This window comes from Molothrus ater, chromosome 2 (assembly GCF_012460135.2).
Source record: "Molothrus ater isolate BHLD 08-10-18 breed brown headed cowbird chromosome 2, BPBGC_Mater_1.1, whole genome shotgun sequence".
Classification (NCBI taxonomy): Eukaryota; Metazoa; Chordata; class Aves; order Passeriformes; family Icteridae; genus Molothrus; species Molothrus ater.
In genome coordinates, this window is record NC_050479.2 from 15,478,806 (window position 1) to 15,498,575 (window position 19,770).

A 19,770-nucleotide genomic window follows, 5' to 3' on the forward strand; every position below is an offset into this window, starting at 1 on the left:
CATCCCAGCTTTCAATTTAGTTGTGTTCACAGACAATTTATACTCATTAGTTCCTGTGTCAGTATTGTTCTTGAGCACAAGTGGCTCTTTCCCTTCCAGGTGTTTTACCTGTTCAGCATCCACAGAGAGCAACCAGGTCCTCTTTCAGCTTTTGCTTTTCTAAGCTGAGCAAGCTCTCTAGTTCAAAACACTTCCCATAAGTGTAATCAATTCTCTGCACCTGTTCCAGTCTGAATTCCCTCTCCCTCAGTCATTGATGCTCAGAAGTGCACACAATACTGCAGATAAGGTTTTGGCAGAGTCACTTACACCTGCATGAATATGTCTCTTTTTTCCTTACAATTACTTCAATTGACAAATCCAAGCACTGTGCTTCAATGCAGCTTCTCATTAGTAGCTCATAGTCTGATTCTGATCAGTTAATACAGCCCATAGCACTTATCCTCTCTGTTATTCCCACCTGGCATTCTCACAACTCTTTCTCTACGGTATTTCTGCAGGAATAGTTTCATTCATGCAATTTTAGCAATTTGAAAGTTAGTGGTCAGGCTCATCAACTTTAAAGTATCTGTCAAAGGCAATTTAGATAGGTATGTCCCACTGTGATTTATTCCATCTATCTCCAACAGATTTCTAGTACTAACTTGATGTCTCCACCCAAAGGTCACACAAGAGTCTGGGACACATGGGCCATTTTCCCATGTAAATATTCAGCCCTTGCCTAATACATTGGGGCCATTTTGTCACATGCTGGCCCTATAAGTCCCATTTCCTCCATCATCTTCCCAGTTGTCTCTGAGCTTACACCATCCCTAGCCAACCCAAACATGTAAAAACCAAAGCTCCCACAATGACAATCAGGTTCACCCACTCTGTGTAAATACTGAGCCAGGAATTACCCAACACCAAAAAGATACATAAAATGTGTTTTCACAGAAACCTGATGGGATTGAGTAGAATGAACTGGAAGACAGCAACAGAGCTTGGAAGGGATATTAGCAAGAAGATAAGGACTGGACTACAGCTCATCTTCCTGGAACAATTGTGTGGACAGACCAAGACCTGAGACAGCTTGAAAGTTTGGTGGACCAGAGAGAGCACAGACTATGGGACAGCCCCAGCCATGGCTGCAGAGCTCCTGAGGAAAACACTTTCTCCTGGATATCAAAGAAACAACTGAAACTCCCTACCATGGCCTTTCTCACTGAGAAACATTAAAGATGAAAATGTTTATTGGCATTTCTTTATGATCTGAGCACAGGACTTTTTTCCAGAATAATTTCTCAAATGATTACTGAGTACAACATGGGAAGGTCAATCAGGACCAGAGCAGTGTTTGGGGAAACCGCCTTTGGCTACACTTGCCAGCTTTTTTCTCATTTTTTGAAATGGGCGAAGCCAGAACAGACATGGGACAAGCCCACACTATCTCTTTAAAAGCTGTTGTTTCTGTCTAAAAGAAAATCATGGTTAGAAAATAATTGACTCTTTTTCATGTATGAAAAACCCAGGAGCCCAGCAGTCATGTTTGATTTGATAGGCAGGTCAGTTAGGTAGGACTAGGTCTGTCTGTTCATTCCAAGGCCAGGGAAGCAGGACTTTCTCTGAACCTGCTTATCTGAGCAACTCCTGGTTGTTGTGGTTTGCTTAGCTGTCGCTCCAAGTTTTGCTCTCAGGCTCACTCCCATCCTTTGCCCTGGCCAACCCCCCCCGCCCCATTCTTATCACTGTAAGTATTCTGGCACTTGGAAACACTAGGAATCCCTTTTTCAATTTCTTTGGTTTTGAAGTTGTGTTATTGTTGTTGTTGGGCATTTCAGTCTAAGGAGTGAAGGTTGATCGGTGTATTGCTGACATATTCAGATGCAGCCACCAATCTGCAGCTATCAGTGAGGCTCAGCTCTCACTGATGCACTTGGACCCCTCTTTCATCTGTCAGCTTTGAGGCTGCTGAGAAGCCTGTCCAGACACTCAAGGCTATCTTTAAGACATGGTGAGCTGGAAGGCACATGGGCATCTCCTGCCATGGCATCTGACATGTGGCTGAGAGGAGAAAGGAGAAGCAACTCTTGCATTCTGGACAAGAAGAGTTCAAAATCAGGGCAGAGCTGTGTGGGACTACACTAAAGAATTCCCAGCAAGCCCTTATAGTGTCTGGATAATCTTCTTGTACAACACTGATTTTGTGCAAGAACAGAGGTTTCTGCCAGATATGGTCTCTCTTTCTCACATCTGCCTTGCCCTAGTGAAAAGGAATTCAGGGTGGTAAGAAGGTCTGTGTGTGAGTGGCAGCCTGAGACATTGGTCTTGCCAGTGGATGTCCAGGGGCTTGAAAAGCTTGGAAGAGGCTAGTCTGCAACAAAAATCCACTTGAGAAAGTACTGTCTGAGTGCAGAAAGCCTCCTCCAGATACAACACTGAGCTTGATTTCAAGTGACTGACATTTTTCCTCACATTTTCAGGCTCATCTTCAGCCACTTACACAACAGACAGCTATAGGTACGCTACATGTGTACCATCTTTCTATTGCGTGGATTTAAAGACTGTTAAATGGTAACAGTGCATGTCTCAATATTACAGAATTGTCAGTGATAATGCCCACATTCTACTTTACAATTTTCAGACAGTGAAGTTCAGTTGCCTTACTATAAAAATGTGCTAGAAAAACCAACATTTCTCAACCTTAATAAACCCTGCTCCTCCAACCTAGAGAAGTTTTTTTTGGAAGTATGTGATCTCAGTGCCTCTGAAAAATAGGGTCTCAGATACGTTTCACAAAGCAATACAAATTCATAAAACTGGGATTGCTCTGTATTTTTTATTCTCTCATAGTCCATGCATCCACCTGGCACTTAATGCATCATAAATGCTATAATAAGCATGTCAATGCACGCATCTATTTAATTTTGGCAAGTTCTTGATTGCAGTCTTTTGTATGGAGGCAGTTGCAGATAGGAATTGTGACAGACAGTAAATCTAACTGACTTTGAATTGGCAACAATAGCTGTAATGAAGATTTGCATTTTTAAAGGCGTGTAATTAACACCAGTATTAGCTTCCTCCTCCAGCTAAAAAGTCAAGCTGAACTACCTTTTGCTGAACTTGTGTTGAGTTTTGTATTTCTTTTGCTTTGCTGACAAGTATAAAGCATACAGATCAGCTGCTGCCCAGGTACTGTTTTGAATATTGCTGTTAAAAAAGGTTAACCTGTGAGAGAGAAAAAGCAGGACAAATGGGTAGATGTGCTGGGATGGATGGATGGATGGATGGATGGATGGATGGATGGATGGATGGATGGATGGATGGATGGATGGAACAAATACTTAGCTTACCTCAGGATCTGATCTGAGACATTACCTTAGAAAACTTGGGTTTTACTCTGTTTTCTATGGCAAAATTACACAATCCATAAGGCAATAAGAATTTTCCTTCCTTAGTTTCTTCACTTCTATTGTATTGTATTTCATATGCACATAATGAAACATAGAAATGGCTTTGGTGTCCTTTATGTTCCCTCAGCCTTTAGACTCTGAGTTTGAACACATGCCTATGAAGGCATGACATTCAATCCAGTTATTCCAATTTTAGTAAACATCAGCAAATACATAAAAGAATAATATTATGGTAGACAAAGTACTAATGATAATGGTTTTTAATACTTTAAAAACCACATATCAATCAGCAAGTCTGAATTCCCAATTTTTCACTGCTGTTTACTTATTATTTCTATAATTTTTCATTTTCCAGATATTGTTTCTTTAGCTGAAATCTCCCTTCAGGTTGTTTAACAAGGTCAATAATTGCCAGTAGTAACAATAAAGAATTATTTACTTGAGCTTTCTCTGGGCCAGAACCTGATGTTTCTATCTAAAGTTCACTCAGTTCTTTGTCAAACAAAACTTCCATGAGATTTGATTGGTCCTTGCCTTTTGAAAGCTATGAGTATAAGCTCTTTAATAGGCTGCAGAGCAGCTTATGTGAAGAATTCATCAAACTGTACAGAGAGTTAAAAGCAAGACTAAGCATGAACCTTGTAGATGCCACTGTGGGATCGATAAGATGAAGTCTGTGACACAGCATGGAAATTTTGGTTCTGTAAATTAAAGTTCTTCACATGTCTTTCAAATGCATGGTGTTATACCAGAAAGCTGTTTTGAAAACTCCTAATTTGAAGGATGCTATGCAGCAATCCTCTATGACCAAATGAACTGTCCCATTTAAAAATAAAAGTTTAACAGCCAGATTGATTTTTGCTCCTGTAGGTATTTATTTGAATTATGCTTATGGTTTCAACAGAAAAATAATTATATTCATTTTTTTACTGTGTTAGTACATTACAGAATCAGAGAATCACAAAATATAATATTCTCAGCGGGAAGAGATTGCTTTTCCATGGACCTCATATTTAAATTAAATGTTGACTTAGTATTCAGGTTTTTTGTAAGAAAGTACATTCTACAACTGACATTAATGTCTAGAGGGAAACTTATAAAAGTGAATTAATCAAGAGGAAAACATGCTTGACCAATCTGACATCCTTGTATGGTACAAATGGCCAGGTAGATGAGGGAAGAGCAGTGGATGTTGTCTACCTTGACTTCTACGTGGAGGGTGACAAAGCACTGCAATATCTCCTTCTCTGGTCATATCTGAAACTTGCCTGGGCACAATCCTGTGCAGCCAGATCTAGGTGAAGTTGCCTTAGGAAGAGGGTTGGACCAGATGACCCCACTGGGGTCCCTTCCAACTCCAACCATTCTGTGATTCTGTAATTCTGAGATTCTGTTAGTATTGTTAGTGTTGTTGTGACATCAATTTCTAGAATTCTTTGATTTTTTTTTCCCACAGAAATGCACACACATGATTAAAAGTGTGACAAACTGAAAAATGATTCATTGAGTCAGTGAGAATTTAGAAATATACCAGCATGTTTTTCTTCTACATCCTAACAAAAGGGTGAAAAAACAGCAAGGAGCAGCTTCCAACCTAAACTTTAAAATTAGATGAGATCTGATATGAAATAACTTCTAAGGTTTACAGAAAAATAAAGTTAAAGTAAGGCAATGCTACTTAAACATCCTGAGGAAAAACACACAAAGGAAACAATCTCTATATTTTTGCCTATTCTTATTTCATGTGTGTGTTCTTCGTTGCTCTGAATATATACAGCCATTCATTGCATTCAAACATACCTTATCTTTTGATTATGGACACAACTCCATTCTGCTTAGGTGAGTCAGTGGCATCCCTGAAAAGGCAAAGTGGTCAGAAAAGCTAGAGCCCCTTTCATCATCTGCCAGCAAAGGATCTGACTCCTGGATACTTACATATAGAAGGAGAGCCAAAAAAAGTATGCTGAAAATCCTCCATTTGCTGCTATTTTGTTCATCCAAACTAAACTGCAAGCTTTTTTTCCCCCTATAATGTGCATAAAATATGTCATGTAGAAATCAAAATATTCTTTGTGAGCAGGAGCAATTCTGCCCAACCTTGCAGCTACATGGAAAAAAAAGATAATAAAACTGACAAAAGAGGGTCCATTTGCACACTCCTTTTCCATAAGACATTTTCACTTTAGCTTGCAGGTATTTTGGGGGAGGCCAGGAAGAAAAAATAAAAGCATCTGAGCAGTGGATCTGCAGCCAAAGCATCGCTTGCTGACACCACTGGCACTGAGTCAGCTGAGGTGAAGGTAGCAATTCAACCATCCCAGACAACCAACAACTAGATAACACTGTGGCCTGGTATGGAAGGAGAAAACTCATCAGTAGGACAACTCTGAAAAAATCATATGTATTCCTGCTTTCAACAACATCTGCTGTATGATAACAAAGTGCAAAATTATTTCAGTCTTCATTTACATTTTTCTTCATAAATAGGAGTGCCAGTATCTGCTACAAAGAAGGTGGATATTTAAAGACCCAAACTCATGGCCAAAATAGATGAAAGAAGCATAACTACTTGCTTCAGACCTAACAAGTGAGTCAGCAGTCAGATTCTATTTCCTTTGTTGAAGTCAGAAAACAAATTAGGCTGACAGCATGCCTCTAATGGTGATGACATCACCGAGAGCAGAGTTATTTTCAGTCTCTACAGCACCGGTAAAGGAGAAGCATAAAAGTGAGAAAGGGAAAATTAATTTTTTACTCATGCCTACTACTAATACATTTGTTTTGCACCCCTTCCCTCAAGTTAGGTACTTTTTTGCTTTTGTCATTCTGTGTTTAAAAGTATACATGCATTTTTCAAAAGATTGTAACCATATAAGACATTTTTCTTTCTTTCTCTAGGAAGCACCAAAAGATAAGATTTACAGCAATTTTATACTTGTATGAAGTGGGAAAATGTCCTCCAAATACTTTAGAATTACATCTAAATAAAGCAGAGAAGAGTCTAAACCATTTCCCAAAATGTTCAAAAGTGACCTTATATGAAATCTGTCACTCTTCAGATGCACAACCTGTGGGCCCTGTGGCCAGTATAGAGTATGTGGCTCTACATCTGCAAAAATACCTCTCTCTCTCAACTGCATTGCTTCCTTTTAAAGTGGAGGTGGAAGAGCTTCTGCTTTTTGCCAGTACAAAAACTGTGCTTTGAAGAGTTTTCTAACTTGGAAAAAAAAGACTTTCTGGGACAGTGGCTGAGAGGCACTATTAAGGTGGATACAGGGAGACTCGAGGGGATTAGGGGAAAAGCAGGCCTTTCTACGTGAGAAGCCTGAAGCACAGAGTGACATAAAAAATGCATGAGGCTGAGAAGCAGTGGAAAAGAAGATGCATGAGTATACAGGCCCGTGAACCAGACAAAGGAGAAAATGAAGAAATAAGCCAAGGCAGAGCTCTGCCAAGCTATGAGGCTGAACCTGAGTAAGAAGCAGAAAGAAGTGAAAGTGTGGAAGTGTCAAGGGAGATGGGAGCAGCCTGGCTGTATTGGTGAGTGATGAGATGTGAGGTGATGAGAACGTTGCAGCAACAGGACTGCAACTCCTGGCACTGGCAACAGACAGGAAGGAAATGCTGAATAGCCAATATGCAGTTCCTGAAGGTACATGATTTAGTGAGAAGCTGATGACTTGACAAGGAGGATTAGAGAGGTTGGCTTCTTGCGCAGCAAGTGGGAAATCATTGAGAGAAGGGGAAGAAAAATTTTGGATGCACCACATAAAATATGCAGATAATTAAAAAATAATGATGACAGGGCAGAAAGAGGAGTCATAGTAAGCGAGGAAATAGATGTACATGAGGTGGGTGGGCACCTCAGATCTACTTAATATAATGCAATGAGAGCAGGCAATCTTCTGCCAAGTGCCAGATTTAAGTTGTGTGAGAAGGATTATGAAAACCTTAAAAGAAACATGAGAATGAAGTTAAGAAAACAAGGTCTGTCTTCAGAAGCTGAAATGAAGAAATGTACAGAGGACTAAGAGGACTGAGAAAAGACAGTCAAAGCTGACCGGAATGAAATTAGTGACAGATTTCCTGCATGTGTCCAAGGAAAAAATAAACTCAGTGCCGAATGTCACACTTCAGACAAGAACATTCATGACATGATATGCCGTGAATGTACAAGGTGTTCTGTTGACTAAAGTGTACAAATTTTGTCATACAGATGAGTGGTGCTTTAAGGAGCTAATAAGAAATGTCTTTGTCCTGAGAAACTATTAAACCCTAAAAAATCTGGAGTAATGAAATTAATAGTTAAGGAAGCCTTGCAACAGACCAATTCAGCACTCTGTGGAGATGGCCATCTTATTGCAATTTACACTCTCTCTTAACCAACGTCATTAGTAGGGGTTCTAGAAAGCAAAAAGTGATGAAGCACTGAAATACTGCAGGAACACTGTCAATACTGATCAAAACCCTCATCGTGGTTTTTGTTCAACTAGGGCAAGCAGCGTGTTTGTGCACAGCAGAGGAGCATTCATTCCGATGAAGCAGGCAAAATAACGTCATTCCTTCCTGAAAATTGTGATTTTTAAAATAGCTTCTTTGAGTCAGACAAAGTTTCAGTTTGCTGAAAGTGAATCAGTAGAGGAAGAATATAATCCTGACAACTCGTTTAATCCCTTCTACTGTCTGTGATGATGTAATGCCAAAAACACTATTAACTTATACATCCACTCATGAGCTGAAAGTTTACTTCTTACTGCAAGCATTAAGCTAAGCCATTGGAAATTGTATCCAGCTGTAACAGACTTAATGAGACAGTGAATGGTTTTTTGTTTCATTAATCTTGTATCAAGTGACTTTAAAAAAGAAAATACTGACAGATTTCTATAAATGTTTAGAGCATCTCTCTGGCTTATCATTATGAACACATTATGAACAGCCTTTACAATCTTCTGTGATTCACAAAATATATACTGAAGTATATATAGATTTAACTGGATATTCACCTCCAAGACACAACCATTCCTTATAAACTTATAAGCTCCTTTAAAACTGTTCTGCTTTTTTCCTTGCTTAAAAAGCTATCTTCTATTCTCAGCATTCCCTCTCCATTTTATCCTACATCTTACATTACCTTCCTTGGCACTTAATGAAGAATGACCAACAAGCCAAAAATCTTCCACAATCTCCCTTCCTCCTGTATCTTGCCCATCTAGTAGTAGATCAAGTCCATATCACTCATTAGCTTAAGCCCAGAACATTCAACAGGTATCAGACTTTACAGTTTCTGACTCACCTGTCACATATATACCATTTTGCAACACTAAAGCTCTAAGTAAGGAACCACATCTTAACACAGTCTTCAGCTGCTCTGCAGTACAGGATAAATGCTGCTGCCTCCTCATCCTGCTACTCCTTTTGGCAAGTTTGGGACTCTGGGGCAAGTTCTTGAGCGTGTCTTTGCTCCATGAAATAGGACAAAGTGGGTCAACACAGCTGGGAAAGAGTGAGGTACTTAAGGGGGGAACAGGGTTTCATCTAACATATTTCTCTTCATTGCTTCTGGATAATGCTTCCAAAGCTGTCTTCCATCACTTTCATGCTTCCCTTCAGTAAGCAGTGACTTTGGGGGACAGAAACATGCACTCACTGTGGAACTGTGTCATTGCAATGTGCTGAAATGATTGCTGGGGATGTAAATTATTTATACTTAGAGCAGGCACCTTTTCACCAGTAAAATCACTTGTAGTACACAAGGAAGGGTGTCAGTATAGTTTGATAGCTCCTAGCCAATAGTGAGTGCTGAATAAATACTTCAGGGTAAGGCTGTCATCAGTGAAGTTCCTTTTTGATGTATCAACAGCGCACAGGAGTGTGAATCCATCATTTCACTGAATCACAGAGGGGCCCAGGGCTCATACAGGGAGCTGAGGAAAATATTACCTCTACACAGCCTCTTGTACAATGTACACAATTATCAGTAGATCATACACATACAATCAGTAGATCCTTACTGATTTACATCTGATGATGTAACAGGTTTTACTGATCACTGGAGAACATTCTGGACATGATCACAAACCTGGGCCCCCTCTGGCATTGCTTTGTTCTCCACAGGGCAAAAGGCAAGGCACAAAGGTGAGATGCTGATGGAAAAGCAAGTGAACTGTCTTGAGAGAATACATGGATCTTTCAAACCAGTAGAGGTAACAAGCTCTATTTTTAGGTGTGATCACTTCAACAGCACATATCTTGGAAATATCCCCAGACTACTGGGAATGAGCATCAGGTGTTGTCAGGCAGGATAAAGGACAGCTGTTAGCTCAGTCTGGAGAATCCTGTTCAGTATAATTAAGGGTCAGTAAAGAGAAAGTAAAGCTTTCTAGATTTAAAAGGGATTCTTTGATAAGAAATGCTGGATATTCTATAAAAGAAGTGAAGAGTAAGGTGGTTAGAGAAGATTTGGTAACTAGCTTTCAAAGAGACCAAGGCACTATTTAATTGTGAGGGCATAAAATCAGGAAATTTAGGTAGTAAGGTTAAATAGCAAAAAAGTGGGATAAAGTAGGCTTTGCTTGTCAGTAGGCTCTTTACTTTGCTAAGAATAATAAAAGGGTCTGTGACCCCTAAAGTCCTAGATCTGTGGGGGGTAGGGTGCATAAATAATGCTGTGGCCTCCTCTAGGCAGTGTGTTTCATAGCAATGATTTGTGAAGCTGATGAGTTTTTCATTGCTATATTGTATAATATAACATCATCTTCTATCACCACTGCTTTTGTTTTGGGTCTTTTTGTTGGTTGGTTTGGTTTTTGTTGCTTTTTTTTGTAAATAGCTATCTTGTGTTGTATTTAACACAAGAGAACCCTGACCTTTACACACTGATGCTTGTTCATACTTGACCATGTCCCTTTTGTCTCAAAATACCCCAATCTGAAATTCTAATCTGCTTCTCAATGTTCCACTGCAAAGGGGTGACAACTTACATTCCGAATTTGACAGCAGGTCCCCATGTAAGATCTCAAAGCTCAGCAAGAGGTTTCTTATACTCTGTGGTGAACATGATAAATTTTGTCATTCAGACAATAAATCTGAGCTATCTGTATGTACAGAAACACTAAAATGAGAACATATGTTGGAGACAGGTATGCTGTAATGAGACCATATTTTATTGAATTCCAGATTTCCACTCAGGATGTAGAAACCACAGGCACAATTATTTCCTGCTAGCATAGTGACCACAGATAAAACTCGCATAAGTAATTCCATCGAGCCTCATGCATTATGTTTTACCCTTTCAGTGCAATTTTATGTAAACATACTTACATCCAGAAAAGCTATAGTTTTAAGCAGCGAGTCAGACATTGTATCTCTAACATATATAGGATTTAGAAGCATTCTTATTGTCATTATCACATTTACTACACTTTCAGGATTAGAACTTCAAAGAAGAGCCTGCCAGAGGAAAATACAGGAAATGTTTGCATTCCTGTGTGATTCTATCATCCAGGGGCCTGTAATGGTGAAAGCACCCTTCAGCAGATGTTGTTTGAAAGGTCAGGTTAAATCCTAATACACAATAGACATTCATTTCAGTTCTTCCCTTTTTAGTTATTGATTATAATTCTGATTCATACAGCAAATCCTTCTGGTGTCTCTGATATAACAACTCATACCACCTGGAAACTTCTTGCAGCACTTTGTCTCTCTTCCCCTGGTCTTTGTCAGCTTCCCAAACATCACTGAAACCATCCTTCCAATATCCCAATGATGTTAAGGAGATGTTCTTTATATCTGCACCTAAAGCACAGAGCCAATTCTAACTAGCACTAAGGTTTCCTTAGTTTATTTTGGCAGAATGTATTTATGCTTCTTCAATCAAGGCCTCCTCACACTTTTGAAAAGATCATGAAGATAGACTAAGTCTTCTTAGTTGAATCTCATCTATATGAAGTGACTGACTAGATAACACAATTGTCCTTTATATTCTGCTAGGAATTGAATCCAGGTGTCTTGAGAGTAAGAGACTCTCTTTGTCTGTTAGCTATACAGTGTGTTGATTATTTTTTAACTCCTTGGAGGTTGTTTCCCATACAAATTCAGATAGTACCTTCTGTATATTTTCCTGTGCATTAAATTCAAATGATACACCTCAGTGCTGTGGTCATAATACTTGAAACAGAATTTCACACTTTTGCACTGTATTTACTGTTTCATATTCTATTCAGAAGATACTGCATCATAATTCCCACCTAATGCACTACTAGACCTTCTAGATGAGTGTCAGATTGTGGGGTTTGTTGCCATAGTTTCATTTTCTCCCCGCTTTTATGTGTATTTTAAAAATGCAAGTTCAAGCTCCCAAATATTATTCTGATAGTAATATTAGTAAACTAATTTTGTTTTATACTTATTATTTTGGGGGGCATGATTATGGTGATTTATTAATTCTGGAATTAATTCTGCACTAATTGCAAAGAGTAAGTAGGTACTACTTCAAAGGTAAGCAAAGCATTAGATACAACCATCCATAAGCAAGCTTCTCTAATTTCTGTCACATATATATCAAGAGGCTGCCTGTAGGAAAAGACAGGTAAGTACTACTAAGCTGATGTCTGCCTTGCAATCGAGTGACATTTCAGTGACGTATGTTAGAAACAAGAGGAAAAAAAATGGTGCAGCATGTGAAGCCCATCTAATTCATATGACAAGTTAATGGGATTTTATACAGCACTGTCATTTCAGTGCCATATGCTACCCTTTTCTAACAAACGTGATCAAATTTTTGGTTGCAATGCATATAAAACATCCATGTGGATGCACCACAATTGCAAGCACTTATGCAAAGGTGACATCAACGCCCACAGCCGAGCCTGGTGACAGACAGTTATTAGCAGTGACTGCAGTCAAGCAGAGATAGCTGTGCCTAGAGGGAAAGAGGGAAAAAGGAGAGGTCTGCTGCCACAGGTGAAGGCACTGCCTTACTTTGGCCTGAGACAAAAGGAATGAAAAATAGGAGCCACTGTCTTGAGGCAAAATATCTTCAGCATCTTACCTCTTGCTGGGAGGATGATCCAACTCTGAGCTTAGCAGGATTTGAAAGTCAGAATCCCCTGCATCTCCCTGAGATTAACTGATATGTTTGTCTTCCCTGTGGAGACACTTTCCAGATGATTTTCTTGCCCTGAAGTCTGTTCTTGCATAGTAACTCCTACTAAAATCCTGATGCAGCTTTCTCTTTTATAAAATTTAAATGTGTGGTGTGATAATGCTGAAACCCCTGAACAATGAAATGGCATACTTCTACCTACTCTCTGTACTTCAGAAAAGGTCATATTCCTATTGTTTGCAGCCCTCTTACCTGCTAGTGCAGAAGATTTTTGCCCCTGTTTTATTTTGGATTTGTAAGATGCATACAGTGAAGGACAAAAGAGGATCTATGTAAAAAACTATAAGCAAACTATGACCCCCCTCCCCTTCTAAAAAGAGTTCAAAATTCAAAACAAGTAATTTAGAATATGTACCCATGGCAAGAAAGGACTAGACAACTATGAAAGGAAAAGAGATCATGGAGTTTTTTAGTTAGAGGAAGGAAGTCTTTTATAAAGAGGGACTTGTTGAACTATGTGAAATGCAAGTTGAGGTTTGGTGTATTTTTCTTGTGATTGCCACCTTTCAGTTCTCAGGTTCTTCTCCCTAATGGCACGTTTCAGATGTATGTACCTGACTGCGCAGTTGATGCAGGTACAAATGCATGAACTTTGATAAAGTTAAGTGAAATATCTCTGTGGGGGAATAGAAACTTGTATTTCCAGAGGGATGTAAGGTAACATTTTTTTTTAACATCATGAATTTTTACATTAACTCGGGGATATTTTTTAAAGTCCTGATTTGTGTGTCAACCACATAATGCATGACTGCTGTAAAAAATTAGTTTTATGTTCAACATTCCAGCAGCCAGTCTGAGACTGAAGTGACCTGGTGCTGATCAGACTATGAAAAATTATTTCTTGCATTGTGCTTAATATCGTAACGTTTGCATTGTTCTAAATTTCATATCATTAACCAGCCAGAGTTCTGCAACTTGACCACATTGGAAGGAAGCAGTCCCAGCTCCTCTTCAGCCTTTAATAGGGTGGGGTTGGTCGTGGTTGGTTGGTGGTTGGTTGGTGAGGTTTTTTTTGAGGACAACAGGAGGTAAAAAGGGTAAGTTTTGATGTGGATCTGTTCCCTGGTATAACTCACCACATGACAGCACAAGCAATTGCACCCCTTCAAGAGACACCGATGCAAGGGCCAGATTGAAGTGCAGTAAATAAGGGCACATGTGCTCCTCCTGGCTTCAGGTGATCATTCAACTGTGACCTTTTACTGCAGATATGGAAGTCTCTGTAGGACCAACTGAAGACTGTTTCATTATGAGCAACTGCCTATCCACTCCTTTGTTCCTCTTTGTAGGTGGGTATTTATGCTTACATGAACATGAAGGGGGATCAAACAGAAACTGCTACCAAACAGAAACAGTCTGCGCTCATCACAACAGTGTGCACATGCACACAAACACAGGCACACACACACTCTTTTAATTACTAGCACTCTTGCCATCTCTCCCACTCCAAAAAGCCTTCTAAGTATTTAAAGAACGTTAACTTTTATAAAGGATGGAGTAAATCATGTGACCTATCAAAATCTATAAATGGTCGGGGCACTGGGGGCTGTCGAAAACTAAGTGGCCTTCTCAGAGAGTTCTGGAAAGTTTGGCTTTAACAGCAAGAAGTCTGACACCAGCGTTCAGCCACCTTCAGTTGCTGGTCTCATGTTTCAAGGATTCTTCAGCATCAGCCAAGGCATCTAATGTTGCAAGACGATGGGTGTTTATGACAGTGCTTAGCATTTTAGGAGAACCATGTAACACCCCAGAGGCTGTGGGTCTCAGTTTTTTTGTTTGCGTATCAGCTAACAGCTGAGAGTAAAAAAGTAAGACAAGGGCCGTTTTCAGAACCTGTGGGGGACTTTTTGACAGCTTTACCTTGATGTCTCTTGGCCTGGGGAAGTATGACTTTCCCGCTTCGACGCAACTCCTACTCACGCAGTCCAACCACTACTTGTAGAACGGTGTTGCTACAAAAACAAATTCCTACACCTTAATTCCTTTCCCTCTTTGCCTAATGATATTCTGCACAACACCACGTCTCACCCGCCTCTCGACTTCTCCCTCCGCGCTTGTTTGTGCAAACAAACTCTCCGCCTCTCCAATTCCCCTCAGCCCGGGGAGCGGCAGCAGTCCCGGTTCCCGCAGCCCCTCTCCGTGGGCCGCGCCCGCCCCGGCGGCAGAGCTGAGGGCGCAGCCCCTCACGGGCAAGGAACGGCGCCGGTCGGGGCCGCCGGGCGCAGGCGCGGCCGGGACCCGGCCGCCGCCATGTCGTGAGCGGAAGCCGAGACGGGCCGGGGGAGGGCGGCAGCGCGGCCCCGCCCGGCAGCGGGGAGGGCGCGGGGGAGGGACGGCGGCGGTGGCAGCGGGCAGCAGTCGCCGCAGGAGCTGCCGCCGGAGCTAGCCGGGCTGTCCCGCGCCCTCCGCAGCGCTCGCTGCCTGCCTGGCCGCCCCCGCCGGGTAGCGGGAACGCGGAGCGCGGAGGCTGCGGGAGCCGGGCGGAGAAGATGCCCCTGGCGCAGTTGGCAGACCCTTGGCAGAAGATGGCTGTGGAGAGCACGGCCGAGAGCAGCACCGAGGTACGGGGCGGGCGGGGGGGTGCTGCGGGGAAAGTTGTGAGGAGAGGACGGGACCGGGACTCCCGGTGCTGCCGTCGCTCAGGGGATGGGCAGAGTTTCCCCCTAACGAGGTTTCGGGATGGGCAGCGGACGGGGGCCAGGCGGCAGCGGCCCGGTGGGGGAGCGCGGCGAGCGCCGGCCCCTGCACGCCGCTTCCTCTCCGGGGCACTGACTCACGGCCGGCACCGGCCGGGACTCCCCCGCCCGCGCCGGGCTCGGGGCGTGTTTCCCGGGACCGGGCTGCTCCCGGCGCGCTCCCTCCCCTTCCGCCCCGTTCCCGGGAGGCAGTAACCTGCCTCCGCGGTGGCCGCCGGCTCGGGCGCTTTTGTTCCAGCGCGGTGTCTGGTTACTGTCACGGCGAGTTTCCTTTCCCAGGGCGGCCCCGCCGCCTCCGCCGGCGCGGCTTGAGGTGGGCAGGAGGACCAGGCCTGCCCTCGCCTTGCCCGGTGCCCTCGCCTTGCGGCCGCTCCCCGTGTGGGTCCCCGCCCGGTGCCGCTGCCCCCTTATCTCGGCAGGATGGGGTTGCCGGTAGTTTCGCAAGAATTTGGGAAACCGCAGGGACGTGAAGGGTGGTGGAGCATGGGTGAAGCTTTGTGCTCGGTAGCGTTGCCGGGAACAACCCCGGGGTGCCGCGCAGTGTGGGTTTCCCGCTGTGGTAGCGGGGAGTGCGTGTTGTGCCTGTCCTTGTTAGGCAGGACGCGTGTCAGCTTTCCTAGGTTGGAATAATGAGAGCGGCTGGAAATTAGTCACTTGATACCGAGGCCATAGAAGCTTTCAGCTATTTTAATATTTTTTCCTACTACTCTTGGGGTGGATCTGTGTAAACACTGCACCTACACAGTCAGTTGTGCTTGCTCCGTGAGTCCCTAGTAGCCTACAGTGCGTGTGCTACTTTGCGACCAGATTCCATCTGAAAAGAAAAAGCTGCTTTTGACAGTGCAGCTTCGACCTGAATCGGCTCCAGCTGATACTCAGCCAGGCTGCTTCAAGTGATGCTGATGTGGAGCGGTGTGGACCCAGGCCAGCTCACAACAATTAGTCGCAAGGTTAGGACTCTCTCCTTAGTGAGACAGGCATAGAAGGACCAATGCAGAGTTTCTGCAGTATCAGGATTTGTCCTTTTGGTCTTTGTCTTGTCATCCTTCGGCTGAAAGTCACTGTATCTCAGGGAGTCGGAAGAACCTACAGTTCACATCTGACAGGCGCATACTTTTTTTTTTTTTTTTTTTTAATTCTTGTCAGGTACTGTAGTTACTTTTAAATTCGTGCTAGTTGTTCACTGACTTCTGGAGTAGTGATCTTAGATTATTTTAAACTGGGAGTAACTACAATAGAGTGTGATGCTTGAGGGTGGGGCAGAGGGTGGTAGGGGAAAACAGATTAATCATTTAGAGAAAAGAACTGTTGCTTTAGTCTTTGATGCTCACTGCATGCGGTCTAACTTCAATAATAGTGTATTTTCTAGATATGTAGAAAAATAGATTGTTATTTGCAATGTGTGTACTTGCATGATTATACTTTACTTGTTTTAGCATATTTCAGACATCATTTGTTTTTAAATTGCTGTCCTAAACTTTTTGAAATAAGTGTACTTTATCACTTCCTTAAAAGCAATTAAACTTTTTATTGACATGAGTGTATCATATAGAGCAGTTTATCACCAAAAAATGTCTAGGACCAATAATAAAACATGAAACAGCATGAACTGACAGGTTTGCACTCCAAGGCCCTAGCCTAGAATAAACAGTTTTTGAAAAGACCAGGTTGCACCTGCAAAAGCTTCTAAGATGACATTCAAAAGGAAAAGTTCCTTAGAAAGGTTGCTTATGTGAAATGACTATTTAAGAAAAGATAGTTTAGTAAAAATAGTTTAATTCAAATACATAGACAAGTGACCTAAATACATAACTTGGATTTTTGATTTGCATGAGTTGTGTTTATCTGTAGCATAGCGATATCCTAATTACAGACCCTATTCTGCAAGAGTATCCTTGGGCAAAAATGTTCTTACATTTGCCTGAAACTCATTGTGATTTCAGTCATAGTTTGATACTAATAATGTCTTAGCTGTAACTCTGAGTAAAGCATTTCTGCTAACCTCTCAGATTTGCTGACACAAGTCTTGAAACGCTGATTAGCCACATATGGAATTACAAATTTTTGAGCTCTAAAACTCAGCTCAGACACTTTCCTTGTCTTAACGACTAATGGAATTTTTAATTGACTTGATGTTTCATTTGTTTCCCAGTGCAGTCCCAAAGTTACAGTGGTACCACCAAGGAGGTGATATTCTGTGATGGGTGAGCAAATTTGGGAGGAGGACTAGGATACCTTTAAATAACTTTAGAGTAGAAGTGTACTTAACCACAAAGAGCTGCTGTAACTTAGGTGTGCAGAACATAGTCTTTCTTTCTTAAAAAATAAAGCAGACAAATTTTTTTTAGATAAAATGTGGCTTTATAATTTTCAGGACTTTTGTTTCTACAGGTCTAAACAGGCCAGTGATGCACATTGCATCTCTGATGGCTTTTTTAATGTGTAAAGTAGCTACACTATTTTTAAAATATTTTGTCTGTACGTGTAGTTTCAGTTTCATGTTGTAAATCACAGCACCTTTAAAGCTTGTGGAATGATGCTGTCTCTTACTGACTCAGGGTCTACTCAGGATTCATAACAAGCACAGGTTAGTCTTTCATGGTGAGAATATGCCTGTTATTGCAAATCATCTGCTTTCGAGCAAATTAAGTATTGATGACTTGAGTCTGCATTTGAATGCCTGAATAACTAGCCTGATCCTTTGATCTGTACTCCCAGCCATGCATATTAATATCAACTGGAGGAGAATGAATACAGTTATGGCAGCCAAATTTTGGACACCAATATGTTGAAAGAACTGGCCATCATAAGGAGATGCCATTTGCTAGACGTTCTGGGAAGCATTTGTGACAGCTGTCATTAGGAGCTTTAATTTAGATGCTCCAGACTGACTGTGGAGAAAGTTCTTTTTTTTTCCACTGCTCGTGACAGAGTTTATGGTCACTTGTTCAGGTGTTTAAGTAGGTGGTATGAATCTTCCTTCACAAATTTCTTTGTTTTATATTCTGTATCCAGGATTATTTGAACTTTCCATGAGACAAGGGATGCTGGCACTTAACAGTCATGCTGATATTTTAAAGAAGCTAGTATAATGCAAATTTTGCTTTGTAATTTCATTTTGATTGTCAGTGTGGCATTCTCTATGTCAATATATATTTCTGGCCTGGAAGCTGAAATTTGTCAGATGTCTTGCCACCTGTAGCCTTGAGCCTGTGTTTGTGATTGTCTCTTCACATTCTGTACCATGTAATCAGTGTTGTACTTGTTTTCCACAGAAGCAAAGGCTATATTTACAGTCATTTCTGGTATAGCCAACACAGGTAAATAGTTAAAGCCAAAGTGGAATCACCTAAATGGACTGGTCTGTGGGGGTTTTGAAGACTATCCATTTTCTCTCCATTATAGACAAAATTCTGTGCAGCACTCGGCTGTCGCTTCTCATGCAGAACTGCTGTCAGCATAGTGCATTCTGAAGTCTGAATTTTTCACTGATTTGTGGGGTGATGTTTTCTTGTACTGAGTTAAAAATGGGAATTAGAAATTTAATTTTCATTTAAATAAGTAGTATACACTATATTTCACAAACTGTTGTGATAGACAGATAACAGATCTTATATGTATGTAAATACTATCTTGAGAAACACATAATCTGCATGAGAAGTGTTGGAGGGGGATGTTCAGATTTTTCATATCCTTATTGGTACCATTTTACCTGCTTTGTTTTCCAGTTAACGCAATCCTAATCTGTAACACAGTAATCATGTCCTGTGGTCAGCTGAGTGGGGCAGGACAAGACAGGAGCTTTACTTTGTTGAATTCAGTACCTCCATGCACTCACTATTGTGTGCTCTCTGCAGCTCTTGGTTTCCTTGTAAAGGTGTTGAATTTAACTTCTCTGAATGGTTCTGTTGCTTTTCTTCGGGCTTCGGCAGTTCTTATCTTGTTATTGTTTTGTTTGTTGTAGTGTAGGCAATATTTCTTGCCCCAGCTGTAACACAAAGTAGATGTGAGCAGATTGACACATTTAAAGGTGTGTCTGTTATCTTTGAATTGGTTGTGGTCTGTCACACTGACTGTAGTTGTTTGTCATTTGAAATGCTAAACTTAAAGTCACATTGAAACATAGACTGAGGTGGGCGTTTAATTATTTCTGCACATCAAAAATACTAGCTTTGGGTGTTGACTGATCTTGGCAGGTGGCAGATCTACCAGCTTTAAGAGCCTACTCAAGATACTGGTTTGGAATTGTGTTTTTTCCTGTGGGGAGATGTTTTGTTTTGAATTTGAGGCTTTCTTTTTTTGGGTTCTTTTTTCCACCAGATATAATTCATAGCCATATACCAATAGTGAAACTTTTAAGCAGTTTTTCAGGCCAGAGTAGATTCATATAATTAGGGTTTTTTTTCAATTTGGTGATGTTCAAGAGGAGAACAATTTCATCAGTAAAACTGGGAAAAGTTAGAATCCCTTCAGGGAATGTTTAAGTTTGGGCAAAGTGGTTGAGTACCACCATTGCTGT

General features: G+C 41.4%; 1 protein-coding gene across 2 annotated transcripts in view; it reads left to right on the top strand.

Moving 5' to 3' along the window:
- Nucleotides 1-14,922: 14,922 nt before the first annotated feature.
- Nucleotides 14,923-19,770, top strand: part of RPS6KA3 (ribosomal protein S6 kinase A3) — a 74,025-nt gene continuing 69,177 nt past the window's right edge. The window contains exon 1 of one of the 2 annotated variants that reach the window (XM_036404667.2): nt 14,923-15,116. In XM_036404667.2, the coding sequence (XP_036260560.1) occupies nt 15,045-15,116 (72 nt within the window). In that variant the 5' untranslated portion in view covers nt 14,923-15,044. The remainder of the gene's footprint in view (nt 15,117-19,770) is intronic. The other variant, XM_036404632.2, reaches the window with a different exon arrangement.